The 19,172-nt window shown below is 40.4% G+C and overlaps 2 protein-coding genes across 5 annotated transcripts in view; one reads left to right on the top strand and one right to left on the bottom strand.

Moving 5' to 3' along the window:
- Nucleotides 1–69: 69 nt before the first annotated feature.
- Nucleotides 70–9,305, top strand: DIMT1 (DIM1 rRNA methyltransferase and ribosome maturation factor). Of its 2 annotated transcripts, none has more exons than XM_010725465.3 (12): nucleotides 70–511; nucleotides 648–721; nucleotides 1,534–1,620; nucleotides 2,308–2,369; nucleotides 2,479–2,572; nucleotides 2,652–2,701; nucleotides 3,423–3,546; nucleotides 3,643–3,735; nucleotides 5,109–5,173; nucleotides 5,475–5,538; nucleotides 6,028–6,134; nucleotides 6,861–9,305. In XM_010725465.3, the coding sequence occupies exons 1-12, from the start codon at nucleotides 451–453 to the stop codon at nucleotides 6,901–6,903; spliced, it is 924 nt and encodes a 307-aa protein (XP_010723767.1). In that variant the 5' UTR covers nucleotides 70–450; the 3' UTR covers nucleotides 6,904–9,305. The 2 variants fall into 2 exon arrangements, with proteins under 2 accessions (XP_010723767.1, XP_085070103.1); XM_085213977.1 differs by lacking the exon at nucleotides 70–511 and adding an exon at nucleotides 853–1,026.
- KIF2A (kinesin family member 2A) overlaps nucleotides 9,249–19,172 on the bottom strand; it is a 53,546-nt gene continuing 43,622 nt past the window's right edge. For 2 of the 3 annotated variants that reach the window (XM_085213973.1, XM_085213974.1), the window contains exons 17-20: nucleotides 17,008–17,158; nucleotides 15,391–15,492; nucleotides 11,438–11,573; nucleotides 9,249–11,078 (exon numbers count right to left, since the gene is read on the bottom strand). In XM_085213973.1, the coding sequence (XP_085070099.1) occupies nucleotides 10,993–11,078; nucleotides 11,438–11,573; nucleotides 15,391–15,492; nucleotides 17,008–17,158 (475 nt within the window). In that variant the 3' untranslated portion in view covers nucleotides 9,249–10,992. Of the gene's footprint in view, nucleotides 11,079–11,437; nucleotides 11,574–15,390; nucleotides 15,493–17,007; nucleotides 17,159–17,990; nucleotides 18,105–19,172 lie in introns of all 3 variants that reach the window. The other variant, XM_085213975.1, reaches the window with a different exon arrangement.

Here is a 19,172-nt window from a genome sequence, read left to right as displayed (position 1 = left end):
CGACGTCGACGGGCTTTGCCCGCCGCAACGTCGGGCAGGTGCCGTTTTGCTGCGCATGCGCGGGGTGGGCGTGAGCTGGCCTGCGCGGGGTCGCGGCCCGCCTCGCGGGGACGGCGGGCGTTGTGCTGCCGTTCGGCGTGATTCGAGGAGGCTTACGCTTTGCGCGGAGCTGTGTTTGTGATGTGGGGCAGAGTGGTTACGGCAGAAATTCATGCTTTGCCTCGGCTCCGAGTTATTTCGTGAGCCGACGGGAAAGCCCTGACGGGACGGACAGCGCTCTGAACGCGGCCGCTCGCACAAGGCGGCACGCAATCGCGGCGCGAAAGCGCTCCCCTCCCCGCCCCCGCGCGGCCGCCGTAGCGCCGCGGTGACGCGCTCCTGCCGCGCTGCCCGACGGGAGCTGCCGTCCCGCGGCGGCTGCACGTGTGCGCGGTGCGGAGCGGCGCCGCCATGCCTAAAGTAAAGGGAAAGAAGCGGCCGCGGCAGCAGCTCCAGGAGGGCCGCGCCAATGGTGAGTGCGGGCCGGGCTGTCGACGCGGGGACGCGTCGGAGGGTTTGTGGGCTTAATGGAGAAAACGCCCGCGTTTTGCCGCGGCTCCTGGTCGGGCTGGCGCGGGGCGCGAGCTGTCGGTCTGGCTTTGCCGCAGGTATCTTGTTCAACACCGGCGCCGGGCAGCACATCCTGAAGAACCCCCTCGTCGTCAACAGCATCATCGAAAAGGTGCGTGCCCCAGGGCGTTGTCCGTGTGCTCGCGGCGCCGCTGGGCAGTCGGGTGTTTGCGCGGAACCCGAACAGTTCTGCCATCCCGAGGTGTTCAGCTCACAGCGTCTCAGCGGTGCCTTCCCTCTTAGGAGAGGGTGAGAGTGCTGGGACTGATCAGCCTGCAGATGAGGAGGCAGATCCCCTTCTTACAGATCTCCAGAAGCGGCCTGGAAGTGGGCCTGGGCACTCTGCTCAGGTTGAACCAGATGGACCCACAGAGCTTTGCCAGCCTCAGCCCATCTGGGGTTCTGTGAAAGTAAATGGTGAGGCTGTGCTGGTGTGGGTGCGTGTGACAGGGGAAGTGAGTGCCCACCGTGCCTGCTGCACCTAACAGCTGTCTGTCGGAGAGCTGAGAAGTTCTTTCAGCATGCTGTTAGGGCATCATCTGAGGGAAGTGATCAACTTCAGAGTTGGGCTCAGGAGCAGAAGGAATTTTTGCTTTAAAAGCACACTTCGATACATTTTTATTTTCTACGTCCTTTTTATGGTTGCGGAGATGCCTTTCTGTACTGTATTTCTTAAATTTTACTGTATTTCTTAAAAATGGTGGCTGCGTGCTTACTTTTCTGTATTCATCTATGCACCACTTAATTAAATTGTAGGACATTCTTGTTTTCACTGTTTACCTCCCTTCTCTTTCTAGAGTACATTTATATTTCTCTGTTAGTTCAGTTCATGCTTTTACTGAGCTGCACATACCTTCCATTTTAAAATTGAATGACTGCTAGAAGTTTGTTTTAGAAAAATACTGAGATGCTATTTATTCTTAGGCTGCATTGCGGCGTACAGATATTGTTCTGGAAGTAGGCCCTGGAACCGGTAACCTGACCGTAAAGATGTTAGAGAAAGTGAAAAAAGTAAGTGTGGATTTCCTACTGTACTTAAATCATGTTATGGCTTAGACTATGGCAAACAGAAGGGTCCTTTGCTGTCTCATCCAGGTAAGTAGAACTACCTGATTTATATTTTTCTCAACACTCATAATTCCAGTGAATTTTTGTCTGTGTAATTCATGTATGTTTTTGTCAAACTATATTGCTATTATCAATTTATTTTGTATCTCTTGCATGTCAAAGTGTAATGCAGGTGTCCTAAAAACGAGCTCAGCGATGCCAGAAACCTGTGGAGCAGAAGGACAAAAGCTCACTTGATCTTGATTTTCAGTAAGAATACAGACTGTGAAAGCGGAGCTTCACAATCCTTCTGACTTTCTGGGTTTTAAACAGGGATACCTGGGTTACCACAGGGATAACTGTCTTGTGACGTTCATAGCGACGTCGCTTTTTGATCCTTCGATGTCTGCTCTTCCTATCATTGTGAAGCAGAATTCACCAAGCGTTGGATTGTTCACCCACTAATAGGGAATGTCAGCTGGGATTAGGCCATCGTGCGACAGGCAGGGAAAAAAAACACATAGCCTGATGGAAATGTTGAAGAGCTGCTTAATCCTGTAGCAACGCTTGCTTCCACCTGTTTTACAATTGTAATTTTAGACCCAATCGGAAGTTCATATGAAGCTTTGCAAATATATACATTATTTTCAGGTTATTGCTTGTGAAATTGATCCCAGACTTGTGGGTGAACTTCAGAAAAGAGTCCAAGGCACGTAAGTATCAATTGTGGAAATTACGTGAACTTAAAAGCAGTGGAGCTGCTTTGGCAAACACTCTAGCAGCATGCTTATTTGAAGGTAACCCCAGTGTACTTTTCTTTAGGTGTCTGGCAAACAAACTTGAAATCAAGGTTGGAGATGTCTTGAAAACAGACTTACCATTCTTTGATGCGTGTGTAGCCAACTTGCCTTACCAGGTATAGACTAAACAACGTGACAGATTTTTTTTTCATGATTGCTGGGAAGTTGTACTGATGTTACTACTCTTTTCCTCAGATTTCTTCACCGTTTGTTTTCAAGTTATTGCTTCATAGACCCTTTTTCAGGTATGTGAAAAAGCAGTGCTCTAGATTGCCTGATAGAAGAAAAAGCCTCCTACTTTCTTTGTTTTTTGTATTGTGGAAACTACTACTGCCTGTAGATCAGTTAATGTCAATATGTTGTACACAAGGAGGTGATTTAGTCTTGGGGTAGGTAGGTGTCCAACTGACGAAAACAAGAATTTCTCCTGTTTGCACTAGAATTGCCACTGATTGTTATTCCAGGGATAAGCAGCGCATAGTAAGATTTCAAATGCTTTCCTACATTAGGCAGTAAGGTTGATAAGGGTAGAATTGAAGCCATGACATTTCCAATTGTCCGTAAGGTGTAAAAATGTAGCTGACCAGGTACTTCTGTGTGTTGTTCAGTATGTCGTTGACAAACTAGTTTTAGTGATGTTTACTGGTCGGTTTTTGGAGTTAGAGAACTTGGCTTTGAAAGATTTGTCATAGAAATACTCAGAGTTATTTGTTAGTCAAACACAAAACTCTGAGATTAGTTTCTGTCTCTTTGATCTTCATCCACTTGAAATAATCAAACTCTGTAGTAGCTCTGAAAGAATTTGACTGATTTCACTGAGTTTTTTTTGAACAGTTCAAGCTAATTAAGCAAGTGTGTGCACTGCTTTAAGTGCTGAGGGGGAAAAAGATGTGTTTTCTAACTGCTAGTTGACTTTTGACTTAAAAGTTGATAAAAGTTAGAATTTGTCATTTTTGTTTCTCCTAGGTGTGCAATACTTATGTTCCAAAGAGAATTTGCACTTCGTTTGGTTGCAAAACCAGGAAGTAAGCTGTACTGCAGACTTTCTATTAATACTCAGTTATTAGCTCGAGTGGACCATCTGATGAAGGTATGCATTACATAACAAAGCTGTTGAAGAGAAAACTATGTTTCTATGAATGTGAAGATGTGCAGATTAATCATGCAGCTGCTTAACTTCTACCAGGTTGGAAAAAATAACTTCAAGCCACCTCCTAAAGTTGAATCCAGTGTTGTCAGAATAGAGCCAAAGAACCCACCACCGCCCATCAACTTCCAGGTGAGCATCATATGCTCTACTAACAATCTAACATACTACTTATTATCTTGCATGCAAGACGAGGTGATCCAAGACAGCCAGCATAACTTGTCCAAGGGCTAGTTGAGTGGAATTCTAGGAAGGAGTGACAGCATCAATGGACAAAGGAAGGGGAATGATGTCATCTTCCTGAACTTCTGCAAGGCCTTTGACGTGCTATCACACCACATTCTTATGTATAGATTGGGAAGATGTAGATTTGAAAGGTGACCTATTCAGTGAAAAAATTGGTTGTATAGTTGCAGACAGAAGGTTGTGGTCAGCAGGTCTGTGTTCAGATAGAGGCTGGTGATGAGTGGTCTTCCCCCAGGATCTTGGGATGAGTGTTCTTCAACATCTTTATCAACGATCTAGAAAGTAGGTTTCAGTGTACCCTCAAACAGATTTGCAGATGACTGAGCTGAGTGGTGCAGTTGATACAACAGAAGGAAGGGATGCCATCCAGGGGGGCCTGGAGAGGCTTGAAAAGTGGACCTTTGTGAACCTAAAGAAGTTCAACAAGGCCAAGTTCAAGGTGTTTCACTTGGGTTATGGCAATTGCAGATATGTGTATATAATGAGAACTCTTTGAGAACAGCCCTGCAGAGAGGAGGAAATTTAGGTTAGATGTTAAGAAATTCTTTACTCAGAGGGCAGTGAGGCACTGGTACAGGCTTCCTGGAGAAGCTGTGTGTGTCGCATCTAAGGAGATGTTACAGACCATGTTGGCTGGGGCCTTTAGGTAACCAATGTCATGGAAGTTGTCCTTGCTTATGGCAGGTGAGTCGGAACTATGTGATCTTTAATGTCCATTTCAACGTAAGTCATTCTATGATTCTGTTTCTAACAAGACTGAGATAATAACTCCGTATCACCTGGGGAGTTGCAACTCATAATGTACCTTTCATAGTGCTTCAACAGAAATTCTTCTGGCTGATGACTTCGTTGTTTATGATAAGAAGAGTGTCTTCAGATCACTCTTCACAGTCGCAGAAGATAGATGCTACAAGATAGTATTTTTGGAGTTGATTTTTGAAATACTTTGATCTTAAAGACTTTTTCAGCCTTGTCCAGCGCTATCCAAATATTCTTGGAAGTGTCTTGCATCTTCAGCACTTAAAAATTTGTCTGGAAGTCCTGGCCACAGGAAAGAGCAAGTGGTTTTATTGGGTGAAGTGTTTTTTTTTAATCCTCAGCTTGTATTACTTTGTCCAAGATTGTATGAGTTTTCATGAAATTCCTAAGAAAGATACTCTCCTGAAAGATCATTTAGTATTGCAAAATTATCAAGTGTTTGTTTCTGATTGTAGCAGCTGTATTTTCCTTTCAGTAAATATTGTACACTTCAATTTCAGGAGTGGGATGGTCTGGTAAGGATAGCCTTTGTTAGGAAAAACAAGACACTCTCTGCAGCCTTCAAGTAAGTAACTTCTGTTCGAGAAAAATTTTTCGAAGTTTGAGAGTTCATCTAATTCACCATTCACTTTGTGAAAATGCCTGGCAGTGTTAAATGCATGCCATCAGAGTCTGGGATAAATTTTGAAGGAGGGTTTATACTGAGGTCACAAACTCTTACAAAATGAAACTTTTAGGAGAAAACTCTTTAACAGGCATCTGTTTAAAAAGAACAACTCTATGTAATCATTAGTTTATTTTTATAGTAAAGTCTAACAGGCAAAAAACTAAAGATCAGCTTTCATTCTAGATTTACATTTCTTTAGGTCAAGTGCTGTAGAGCAGTTGCTGGATCACAATTACCGAATTCATTGTTCCTTACATAATGCAGTAAGTTCCTTTTTAATATATTAAATTTTAAGCATGTGTGTTGTGACCTAAATTCTAGTATTGTAAGAATAAAAAAATCACAGTGGAAAGGCTCAACATGCAAAAGCATGTCTGAGATGGTCTTGGGAAGGGAGGAATTTAACTTTTTTCTTAAAGAAAAATCCGAAACTGTTACTAAGTTGCAGTGAAAAAAAAAATAAATAAATCTGAGGACATTGTTAATACAGTGGCTGTGCATGTCTCAAGGGCTGACCTCACAGCCTGCTAAGAAAACTTTGTGTCAGATTAGCAATACTGTTAGTGATTCATTTATAGCAAATGAGCTAAAGTATAATTTCAGACACAAGAATACAGTAATCCATAGGAAAAAAAATATACAGCTTACATTGCTTAAAAGAAGTCTTTTAGAAGCAGGGAAATAATAAGATAATTAATATTTTTCTGTGTTTTGACTAGAAAAGTAATTTGAATCCTATTTTCCATTGACAGGAAATACCTGAAAATTTCAAAATATCAGAGAAAATACAGACAGTCCTAAAAGATACAGGTTACTCTGAAAAACGAGCCCGCTCCATGGATATAGATGATTTCATTCGGTAATTCTTTTATGTCTTCCTTTTAAGCTTCTTCAAATTCCACCTGCTTCTATACCTATGCCGAACAGATTACTATTGGGTCACATAGGAAAAGTAGTATCCCTGCATTCCACTGAATGCCAGACACTCTTTTCTTTCCAATCTGAACATGAAGCACTTAAACTCTATATGTATATTAACTGCTGTTTACAGTATTCGTAAGCAACTAGATAAAGATCCCTACTCCTGTAATGTCTGTACTAAGCTCTTCTACATCTCTTCTAAAAATGTCTCTAGTAGCATAATTGCCTAATGTCAAGGCTTGCACAGCCCTTACTTATTTTTCAGGATTGGGCCTTAATCCATACAATCATTTGGAAATATTTGTCATTTCCTGCTATATTGTGCTCTATCTGCTGACTATTAACTTTAAGTTGGAACAAGAATCATCTAAAATTCCTGCTTGTTTGTCAGTGTAACAGTCAATGCTGTTACTGCTCTTTACAGAGATGTAGAAAACCTGGTAGGATGCAACGTAAATAACTGCACTGGAAATGTACCTGTATCTCTAAAGTGGCAAACTTAGTAGTAACTTCCAGTATAAGCTGTGTAACAATTCTTTCTTGTATTTAATTATGGATGCTTTCGTGCTGTCTTGAATGTTTGCCACTAAGCATGTCTTAGAAATGACTTAATCTGCCACATATATCAGTAGAAATTGTGACATGAATATTTCACTTTTTTCAGACTTTTGCATGGCTTCAACTCAGAAGGCATCCATTTCTCATAGGCTTTACCTGAAGACTGAAAGATCTCCTGTGCTTGCTTCTGTAAGCCTTATCTAATCCCACGTGACTGAAAAGGGAGAAGCTCCTCTCAAGTAACAGAGTACAGCGTTCACATTTTGGTTCCTAGTAAGATGTGCTATTTTATCACAGACAGCAGAAGAGAAGATACTACTCCATATTTTAAAAGCATTCAGTTCGTTCATGGCTGAAGCGCTGGACTTCCACACAAAACTGTATTTTTCAATATACTCAGTGACACGGGGATTGATACTGCCATAACTGAAATCTGTATTTCTGATCATGAACTTCATTTCAGTATCTTTCTACAATATGGTATAATCTGATTTGGCAACAAAAACAGATTTGTAGGAATTCCTGTTAAATGTTTCCTTTTGATTTGAAATGACCACCATTTGTCCTCCAGGAGCCAATGGCATTTCAAGTCCATTAGCAACTTAGTACTGTTAAGGAAATCCCATTAAGTGTTTTTCAGCTTTTATGGGCATTGTATGAGTTATCATCACTGAGGCACCTAATGCCGATGTTGTTTCCTTTACCACCTATCTTAGTGCTTTTGAATCTTTGTGGGAATTGGCAGAAAATTACCAGCTGACCGGCAGTCTTAATGCATGGCCAGAATCTACAGATTTTTGTTTTAGTCTACCGTCTTGTGGGATAGATGAGTGCACAATGAGGTGGGTTGAGAACTGGCTGACTGGTAGAGCACAGGGAGTCATCGTTTGCGGTGCAGAGTCCGGTTGGAGACCAGTAACTAGCCCTGTTCCTCAGGGGTCTGTGCTGGGTCCGGTCTTGTTCAACATCTTCATCGATGACCTTTATGAGGGGACAGTGGCCACCCTCAGCAAGTTTGCTGATGATATGAAGTTGGGAGGATTGGCTGACACGCCTGAAGGCTGTGCTGCCATTCAGCGAGACCTGGACAGGCTGGAGAGCTGGGCAGTAAGAAACCAGATGAGGTTTAACAAAAGCAAGTGTAGAGTCTTGCATCTAGGGAGGAATAATTGCATGCACCTGTACAGGCTGGGGGATGAGCTGCTGGAGAGGAGCTCTGCAGAGAGGAGCCTGGGTGTCCTGGTGGACGACAGGTTGGCCATGAGCCAGCAGTGTGCCCTCGTGGCCAAAAAGGCCAACGGCATTCTAGGATGCATTAAAAAGCGTGTCCAGCAAGCTGAGGGAGGTGATCCTCCCCCTCTACTCTGCCCTGGTAAGGCCTCATCTGGAGTACTGTGTCCAGTTCTGGGCTCCCCAGTACAAAAAAGACAGGCATCTCTTGGAAAGAGTCCAGTGGAGGGCCACAAAGATGGTGAAGGGCCTGGAGCATCTCCCCTATGAAGAAAGGCTAAGTGAACTGGGTCTGTTTAGCCCTGAGAAAAGAAGACTGAGAGGGGACCTGATCCAGGTTTATAAATATCTAAGGTGTGGGGGGCAGTGTGACGAGGCCAGACTCTTTTCAGCAGTGTGTGGAGACAGGACAAGGGAAACAGCCAGAAACTGCAGCATAGGAAGTTCTGCACAAATGTGCAGAAGAACTTCTTTACGGTGAGGGTGACAGAGCACTGGAACAGGCTGCCTAGGGAGGTGGTGGAGTCTCCTTCTCTGGAGATATTCAAGACCCACCTGGACACCTACTTGTGCGACCTGGTGTAGGGAACCTGCTTTGGCAGGGCATTAATTTGCAAGTAATGCCTTGAAAATAGAGTCACAAGACATTAATTTTTTTCAAAAGCCTTGAAGCCTATTCTCCAATTCTTGTCTCAAAACAGAAAGCGTGGCTGCTTATTTTTTGCTGTTGACAGTATTGCATTCAGCCAATGTACCAAAATGCACGACATTACTTGCTGTTGTGCACCAACTTTAGTTGCTTCTGCACTGCACCCCGAGCCCTGGCTTCAGCCCAGACAGTGCTGACTGCAAACCACTGTTTGGTTGTTGTGGGAGATAGGGCCACTTGGCAGGACAGACCTGCTGCCACAGTAGCACTGCGCAGGGGCTGGGCCAGAGGTTGAACATACCTGCAGTAACCTGTTCTTCCACCCACTAACAAAAGCTACCTGCCTTATTTTTTTTCCACTATTCTTTTATCTGTGATGAATGATGTTCTCAACAAAATTCTCAAAAAATGTGTGATGTGTCTTTAAGGCCTATTGCAGGATGAAAATTGCTGGAGTGCTCTGGGGACTTTCTTCCCATGTTATAAATTTGCATAGAATGTTACTTTCTAGAATTTAAAATCCACTCAAAAATCAAGAGGCCTTTTCAAAAGTACAGCAACTCACATGTTTACAAAGTATCACTCTCCCCAAAACAGAACAGGACTTTGATAGAATTCTCATTTGTAGTTCATTTAATAGCTTAATTTATTAAACACATTATGTAAAATCTACATTGTTTTTTTCTGTTTTCATGTTTACACACAAGAGGTTTTTTTGATTCTTTTAACCATGATGCGACAAGAGCTTCCCATAGCCTACCTTCCTATGGGAGATACAAACATTAAACACTACAAGAATTCCTGGCTCATTTAACTCTCTTTTCATTGCCTTCCCTTTACTTCCCTCTAGGCCTTACATACGCAGACAGGCTTGTATTCCAAAAGTAACGTTTCAGCAGTTCCCAGGAAAAGTCTGCTGATAGAAACTCCTGGAAACAGGGAGAACTCCTAGAGAGGTCTACAACTCTTCATTTGATGAGAAGTTCTTACATGAAAGGTCAATCTCTTGGATACACAAAAGTAACTTGAGTGCCACCAACCAAGAAGTGCTGATACACATGGCGCCATTTGTGAGAATTTAGTTACTTGAGGAATTCCTGTTAGCACTAGGTAGAGGTATTGTGCAAATCCTTAAATGATGCAATTTCACACCACTTTTCAGCTGCTGGCACTGCATACAAAGGGAAAAATAGGTATTAGCTACTATTTTTAAAGCAACAGAGCTACTCAAACTACCTGCAAACTACAGTTAATGTACATGTAAATCTGTCATGCATCAAAAGCCAATTTAACAGTATGTGAAAGGCCAGTATATTTAGCTAGATCCCCAAAATGTATTTATTTAGCTAGATCCCCAAACTGTGACAGTTATCCTAGCCATACACAGAGGTAAGATTGTACCTTTATTCTGACAGCATTATCACACCATACCACATGCTGCATATCTGCATTATCCTAAGATACAACTCTCCTCGGTACTTAGACATTACCCTTTATTATACATCAACTAATTTATATTTTGCTTTTTTTTTTTTTTTTTTGCTTTTTGCTTTTTTTTTTTTTTTTTTTAACTGAGAAGTGTTATATGACCATTCTTTATGGTTTTCAAATAAATCTAGAATCCATATTTTTACAAGGAGGATGGAATGTCCAGCTGTTTGTCCACTCTAACAGCTCTTGCAGTTCCTGTTCAAATGATATGGCACATTCTGTGAAATGAATGAACTACTCACCAAAAAAAAGTTTCAAAAGACATTAAAAATGTACATACGATAAAAGTAATTCATATTGACAAAATTAGGAATGTTGCTTAAAGCTGTGCTTCAGAAGGAGGATGTTTAGGGTTAAGTAGCCTTCATCAAGGCACAGAACAGGAAGTGGTAAGCACAGCTATCTGTAGAAGAGAAGTTATGTACAACCACTAGTGAGGTGAGCATGCAAGCAAACACAATTTAAAACTGCACAGCTGATCTCTGTAACAAACCCAAACACAGTAATATGGAAATACTGTGATTTTTTTAATAGCCACAGTTTTACTTCATTGTTAAAAACATGGCAAATATTTCCAAACATAAAATTCACAATTTGAATAAATGAAATATTTTAAACAAAGTGCTTCACAGATCTAAACCCTGCATGGTTGTGCTGTCTGGTCTAGAAGCATTTTGTAGACATCATAGGAGCATTTCACACAAAATCGAAAATGTCACTCAGGCGAATAAGAAACAGGACATTTCCACAGACATTTCTAACGTTTTTACACTTTCAAGTAGTTGAGTTCTTAGGGCCACTGGGTTTTGTAACAAATGTGTGCTACAGCAGTACGGGTTCGTGGTTCCTTTAGCAGCAAAGGCCCCTTTCAAACGGCACGTGGTCTTTTTGGGTTGATCTGTTTACTGGCCTGTTCCTCTTCTTGGAGAGCTGCTCGGAAAGATTTCACTTTATCTATAATGAAAAAGAGAGAATGAGTACCGATATGCCTATGCCCAACACAGATACTGAAACTACTTTTTTTTTTGTGTGTGTGTGTGCATCTTCTTTGCATTTTCTTTTTCTTCCCTTTAACATTTTGGAATAAAGGAAAAGGAAATGGAAGTTGCAGAAACAAGTTCATACTTCCTGGAGGTGTAACAGAGACTCTTCTTTCAAACTAGAATGACTAGAATATAGATGTGAGCTTTTTCCTAGGCAACAGAACAATCATTTCTTCTACATTACATGACAGCATAAGAGGAAAAATATCCCAAAATATAAGCCCGCACTACACATTGCTAATAAAGCAAAAGTGATTAAAAGCGATCTACCTCTAAGTTCAGTCAGAATATCAATCTTTTGATCCAGAATTGCCTCAAGTTGGGTAGCATAAGAATCCACATCATAGTCTACTTCTTCCGTCATCTCAAGAAGTGCTTTTTCATCTTCCAGCCATCTAATAGATTCCTAGATAACAGTTATAAAAAAACAATCAAGATAGCAAAACAAAAAAACATTAGCAAAGGTACAGGTTTTAAGATAAAGAGATTGAGAATTACTACTTTTACTCAAGATGACTGTATTTCCTAATGCTTAATTATCTCATTCCAACAAATTTCTGTCTTTAAATGAATCCAGATTTTCAGTTCAGAAAAACTACGTGTGCTCTACATGCAATTTCTTAGTTCCAACAGCCATATCATCAACCATGTTACATGGTTCTACATTCACGCTTCAGTTTCAATTATGGGCTATTTGCCCACTGTTAGAATCATAGAATCGTTAGAGATGGAAAAGATCATTAAAGGTCATCTAAAAGTCACCTAGTCCAACTCCCCTGCAATGAACAGGGACAATCCACAGCTTGATCAGGTTGCCCAGGGCCCAATCCAGCTTCACCCTGAAAGTCTCAAGGGAATGGGCATCCACTACATTTCTGGGCAACCTGTCACCACCCTCACTGTACTGATTTTTTCCTTGTATCCAACCTAAATTTTCCCCTTTTTAAGCTTGAAACCATTTCCCCTTGTTCTATCACCACAGACTCAGCTAAAGAGTCTGTCCCCTTCTTTCCTGTAGCTCCCGTTCAGATACTGAAAAGCTTCTAATAACTAACTGCTATGAGGTCAGCTCAGAGGCTTCTCTTCTGTCTGAACAGTCTGAACAGCCCCAGTTCTGTCAGTCTCTCCTTACAGGAGAGGTTCCATCCCTTGGATCATTTTTGTGGCCCTCTTCTGGACACACTCCAACAGGTCCATGTCTCTCATGTACTGAGGACTCCATATCTGGATGCAGTACACCAGAGCAGAGGGGCAGGATCAACTCCCTCAACCTGCTGGCCATGCTTCTTTTATCCAGCTCATGATTGGCTTTCTAGGCTGTGAGAGCACATTGCTGGCTCATGTACAGCTTGCTGTCCACCAGTATTCCCAGGTCTTTTCTGGCAGGGCTGCGCTCAATCCTTTCATCCCTCAGCTTGTACTGATAGTAGAGGTTAATTCCACTCCTTGCACTTGGCTTTGCTGAACCTCGTAACACTGACCTGGGCCCACTGCTCAAGCCTGTCATGGCATCCCATCTCTCTGGTGTGTTGACTGCACTCCACACTTTGGTGTCATCAGCAAACTTGCTGAGGGTACACTCAACCCCACTGTCAATGTCATTAATGAAGATATTAAAGAGTATGAGTACCAGCACTGACCCCTGGGGGACACCACTTGACAGTGATCTCCATTCAGACATGGAGCTACTGACTCGATCCTGCAGCCAGTTCTTCATCCACTGAACAGTCCACCCTCAAATCCGTATCTTTCCAATTTAAGAGAGAAGAATGTTGTGGGAACATGTCGAAGTTCAGACAGATGACATCAGTGGCTCTTCCCTTGTCCACTAATGCAGTGATACCAACATAAACGGCCACTAATTGCATCAATCAGGACTTGCCCTTCGTGAAGCCACGCTAGTTCAACTAATCAACTATATCAACTAATTCACTCAGGTTTCTGGAATGCATCTCATTGGCACCCATAGACTTGTGGATATTCAAGTTCCTCAGGAAGTCACAAACTTGATCTACATTTACTGGGAGGGACGTTGCTTCCCCAGTCCGCTCTTACCAAATCAAACATTTGAGAGCAGTATGACGAGCAGTTAATTAGAGAAGACTGAGGCAAAAAAATTTAGCCTCCTTTTGCCTGCCTTACTAGATTGTCTACGTCACTCACTAGTCCCTCTTGGAACTTTCCTTGCTACAGTCAAGGAGCCAAGACAATTATATCCATACTCAAAACCAAATTTGACAGAAGCTGTAAAAGAGAAGAGATATTTCAAGGTCTATATTGCATATGATAACTCCTCACTCAGATACGAGTACTGAAAATGGAACGCGCCTTTGCATTTCAATAAAAAAGAGTAGCTTAAAAAGTCATGCAGGAAAGATTGCAATCAGGAGCTTGAAGTTCACAGAACCATGCAAACTTACTGATTAAAAATGCTTTGATTTAAAAAAGAGGAAGTTTTTGACAGTTCTAGGCATGCTGGGACCGAAATACTAAAATTAAGTATTTCCCTCTGCGCTCAGCAGCCAAGTAATATCAAAAGCATAGTCTAAACACCATGCATGTTTTAAGGACAAATGGAACTCACACTGGGATAGGACTCATCTCATCTAAAGTAAACATATATATCCAAGAATCTAAGAAAAACTGACACATCTAGAGCACAATTCATTCCATTGATGACTTTTTTTTTTTTTTTTAATCAGGATAGAGTAGTTTGTATCCCAGAATCATCAGCTTCCCAGAGAAAGCTGGTAACAGACAACCTCTGCTTGGTACAACCCACAGATTTCATACTGGTGCAATACACTTCCACCCATGCCATAAACCATCAAGTGAGGCTGTAAATATGAGAGCTAAGGCTTGAACACATTTCCTTCTACTGACTGTGATTAGAAGTAATCTCCAACAGAAGGCCAGATGGACATACAGGGGCAGTAACATCTTAAACTAACACAGTCTCTCCAAGCATTAGAATAAGCAAGTTCCAAGTATTAGGGTTCAGCTATGGCATATGGAGTATGACTTTCACACCTCTGCATGTTTTACTTCAGGGCTAGTGTTTCAAAACTAAATGTATGAAATGTGTTATTTACCATCCTAATGTATTACATGCGCACATATCAATGTTCCATAAAGTCTGATGCCTACATTGAGGAGGTGTGTATCCTACAGGTTTCATGTCCTGTATTCTCCTGCAGCACACATGCCAAATGGAAAGCATGCATTAAGATTCTTAGGTTAAGAACAGAAGGAACTCGCATTTCTTGCTGAAAAATAGCTATTTGTACTTACTATTACAATTCATTTTCAGACTGTAAAAGGATTTATGACCACTGTGTTGGAGTATTCCTTCCAAAGACCCTGACTATTTGCAAGTGAAAATTTTATGTATTTGTAAACAGGAAGCAAAGAGGCAGTTAAAAAAATACTGGTCTGTTCTGGATCTCAGCATCTAAAGGGAGATATCAACAGAAGGATACTTGAAGGCAGTACTCTATGAGGGCTGCTCCAAAAGAAACACCTGCTATTTTATTATGTTGGCCCATAATGTCAGAGGTGGATGTTGGTGGCATGACAGTTGAGGCTGAATCTTCCACCAGTATTTGTTGGCAGCATGAGGGGCAGTCTGACAGAATGACATCATCATAGCAACATAAAATGTCTTATGTTGGAGGAGACCTTAAGAATCAATCAGTTCCAACCCTCCCTACCATGGGCAGGATTTAAGTGTGAATAAAGCAGAAGTGTGTGCCACTGAATTCCTCTGACTATGGAAAAAATGGCACTCCCTGCCATTCACTGATGTTTGCTGAACATTGCTGGAGACAAGCAGTGGTGACAGCAATGTTGCAAAGCCGTGCTCCAGGCAGCTATGCAGATGCCAAATGCAGACAAGCATAGCATGCAGGCTCTTGCTCACTGCTGGCACAAATGTGCAGCTAATGGTGGTGACTATGTTGAAAAATAATGTTACATAGTCTACTTAAGAATGCTTCTTTCATCCCAGGAAATATATTAAAATTTTGCTTCTGAGACACATTCCTAAGTAGACTGTCCTACCTGCTCACTACAATGGGCTTCATGTAATAAAAAAAAATTACAAAATCCCTGGTGCAGAGTAATGACTAGACTATATCTTGCATTATACATGGGGTATTCTCTTTTGACTGGTGAAACCCAAATTCTTAGATTAGGATAAAATGAAACACAGCTCTGTGCTTTACCTGGAAGACAGTCCTGTGGTCTTCTACTACTTGCTCTTCCATTTCCACCATTTGTGACACAGCTTCATGGAAAGTAAACAACTGTGGAGAAACTTCCTCTTCCTAAAAACAATTAAAATCATCAGCCTGAAAAGAAGTTGGCTACAGAAAATACACTGAGTATGTTCCATTACATCATGCAGAGTGAAAAGAAATATGCAAAAAGCAGAGCTTATCAGATAGAATTTTATACTTTTTACATGAGATTCTCTAAAAATGAGGGGAGATGGTAATAAAAATTGAAATGTAAACTGATTTACATTTGATTCATATTCATTAAACATTTCCAGTCACTTATCCTTGTGAGTATTGGAAAACATGCTAGAAGAACAAGGTAAATAGTGGGAAAATGGTAATTTCTAGTAGGTTTCAATACCTAATGAAAACCACATTTTCTATCAAGGCCTTTGCCACAGATACCACAATAGACAGGAATAATTAGGGAAAAAAAAGAAAAAAGAAAAAAAAAGAGAACAAATCCAATACATTTCAGGTAACTGGGATTAAGTTCATTCTTAGAGTGAAAAAAAAGGAATAAACACGAAGAAAAAAAAAATCTATAAAATAAAAAGCAGTTAATACATTAGAAGAATGCACAGCATAGATTTATAAACTAGGGCAGACAGGACTTCTGCAGACAGTAGTAGTTAACAATCAAAGGCAAAAATACTAGGTAGGTTGCAATTAATTTTTTATCAAGACAGTATGGTTTCTTATACCATGCCTTTGAAGTCTGTATAAAAATACACTGCAAATCTTAACTGAATTCCACGTGAACAATCAAAAAGTATGAGATGAAACAATATCTGTCAGTTCAGTGGTAGATTTCAGAAATCACTGAGTATGTTCTAGAGACAGTTAATAAAATGAGAGAAATATGCCAAAGATTGCAGAGCAAGTGTCTCAGAAACACTGATTTTTTTCTCTATCTTTCAGCAGTAATTTAAAAAATTGAGTTTTAATCTCTGTTGAACATTTAGGGAATCCAGACAAGAGATGAAAATCAGCAGTGAAAGAAAAACGTCCTTCGGAAGACAGCGCATTCAGCCCAGGAAGACATTTTGGGAACATGGTACAGCTTTCCGACGCTGGAAACTGGGGTTTTTCACCATGAAAATCAAGTTCTTTAGAACAGGAATGATGATTTCTACATGCAAAGAAAGGCATACTAACTTAAAATAGGTGCTGCATGCCTGAAAAATAATGCTCAAAACCACAAGTGTTTTAAATAAAATGGATTAGTTTCCCAGGATACTGTTAATTGGCAAATATGAGGTGTAGCTACAGTGGAAAAAATGCACACCAAATAAATGTCAGAACCTAGAGCAGGCAATGCAAACACATTCAAAGTTCTAATCATCAAAGAAGGTAAAGAAAAGTAAAGCATTCTCCCTTCACTCAGCCTTTCAGAAAACTTTTCTTTTTAAATTCTCTATGGGAATGAACTATAAAGGGAGAAGATAAACATGTATGCTAGCAACTTAATTGCTAGCAAGCTACAAATACATATTACTCTGGATTTGTATGTGGATTGTATTTATGATCTTCTCTTTACACATAATGCTATAAACCACTTACATTTTGTTCACAAAGCAGTTTAAGATCATCTCTCTGAGGAGAGCTCCCCACTCCCCACTGTGTGTCCAAGTCATCAATCTGACTGGGAGCATGGTGTATAATGGGACGAATATCCCCTGCAGCACTTGGATCAATGGTGAGCTCTTTCACCCTACAATTAGAGAATATTTCATTTTCAAGTTAGTAACTTAACGTGCAAAGTGGCCATCACCACTAAAAATAAAGCTTTATGGGTTTATATGTAATTTAATTCATTTAATATGGATGACGATGTCACCTTCACAAATTTAATGTACCATTAATGTATTACTACCAAAAAAAGAGTGTAATTCAGTTTCAGTTACATGTAGATTAAAGTTCATGTTTCAGCAAAAGTCATTTTTTCACTGAAATATTACTCTCCATCAAAATGCTTGGAGGGCATAAATTTTCAAACTCTCAACATCAACTTCTTAACAATAAAAACATGATAGAAAAGTTCATTTGACACTCAAAGCCTGACATGTTTCTTTTTCTGTGCATATAAATATGCTTTAAAAAAACTAGTCTTTCAGTACTCACGAGCTGTTATAAGCAAATCCACCAAAATTCTGAAGAAAATCAATATTTGCAACGAAATCCCAAAGAATGAATATATCCTCTGATTAAAATAACTTCAGAAATATATTAATTATTCTATAAAAAGACTTGTTAGATTTGGTCCACTAAATATACAAAGGTGACATCACCATTTTATTTTATTTTTTTTAAATGCATGAAGGAAAATAGCAAGCCTGGATAAAAAGGGTGGATGTTTAAGGAGGATGAACAGAATACTGGGAAGATGATTGCAGATCATGCAGAACCATCACCTGCCAAACAAAATAAAAATGAAAAGTATATGTGACTCAAGGCAAGGGGACGAATGAAAATTTGGTCTGTAAAATTACACAGTCAAAACGAAAACTTAAAAATAAAGATTCCATGTATAGAATGAAGTAGACCTGGTGATTGAAGGAGAAAAGTCGTCATACTCATAGGAAGGAGAGAGATCAGAGCGACTGCCACTACCCTGTGAGAAGGGAATGTCCGAAGGACTAATTCCAAATTCCTTTACTCTGCAGCAGCAAAATACAGCAGCAAATTAAGAGAAAATGTTCTTATAAACACAGTTAAAATAACAACTCTTTGTTTAATATTCTTCAATAGCTTAACAGCATAAAAAATAAGTTTTAAATTAGAACACTTCTGCTAGTCTGCAGGAGACTACAAATGCAGTGTTTTCGAAAGAATAACTCTGGATTTCAGTCCATGCTGTTAATAAAATTTCCTCTACATTCAATATTCTATCAAATTGCTCTGTTTAAAGTATCAAACCAGTATGGCTACAACACTTTCTGGCCTGCCCACTTTCTTACACTGCATACTCACTGGTGTTCAGCACTTATAAATTACTTGTATTATGAAACTGATACATTGCTAGAAGAAAAAAAGCTTAAAAAAACAGAAAATGAGGCAAATTTACGGTGATAAGCATTTACCCTCCCTCAACATACAAATGTGACACCAAGAGGAAGAAAAAGTTTCATTGCAATTACTTCATATACTAGAAATTGGTGTGTGTTTTTGTAATATTGTGTTTTTTTTTTTCCCCCCCCATTATCAATTCAACAACACATATGTTATATGGGACAGGAAAATCCAATGAGTCTTGATCAACATGGAATTCCCTCCTTTACATAACTGCAAGAGACTTCACAAGGAATGAAATCAAACATGAATTTGAGCCAGACAGATTTGCTACTAATTCCCTTGCTCCAGGCACTAACTCAGATTATAAGAGGAGTCTGTGGTAAGCTTCTACAGCACTCTTTTTGCTCATCAGTGGCCAGCCAGGGCTGCACAGGAAGACCCAGATATGGTTCTGCTCTTATCTTTTCATTCAGGGAAGAAAAGCTAATTCCAGGCCACTAGGTGGTAGCCTGTTCTGGAAAAATGAACAGAAATTCTAACAGCCCATACGTGGTTTGCCTCCTTTGTTCTTGGCAATCTCTGGGTCTGGCTGGAAAACTCTAGCAGATCCGAATGCAACACACACGGGATATAAGTAAATAAAGAGAACTACAGATGGGAAAGGCTCCTTTTAAAACTACTGAAGAGAAGCTAATGTTTTCAAGAGCAGCAGC

Source organism: Meleagris gallopavo, chromosome Z (genome assembly GCF_905368555.1).
Source record: "Meleagris gallopavo chromosome Z, MGAL_WU_HG_1.1, whole genome shotgun sequence".
Lineage (NCBI taxonomy): Eukaryota > Metazoa > Chordata > Aves > Galliformes > Phasianidae > Meleagris > Meleagris gallopavo.
Note: the sequence above shows the minus strand (reverse complement) of the source record. Positions and strands in the feature narration are given on the sequence as shown.

Bases quoted from the DNA above. Each gene is read 5' to 3' on its own strand.
- DIMT1 (XM_010725465.3), top strand. From the start codon at position 451: ATGCCTAAAGTAAAGGGAAAGAAGCGGCCGCGGCAGCAGCTCCAGGAG. The intron at 2,370-2,478 runs GTAAGTATCAAT...ACTTTTCTTTAG, and splicing joins CAGAAAAGAGTCCAAGGCAC to GTGTCTGGCAAACAAACTTG. The intron at 2,702-3,422 runs GTATGTGAAAAA...TGTTTCTCCTAG, and splicing joins CTTCATAGACCCTTTTTCAG to GTGTGCAATACTTATGTTCC.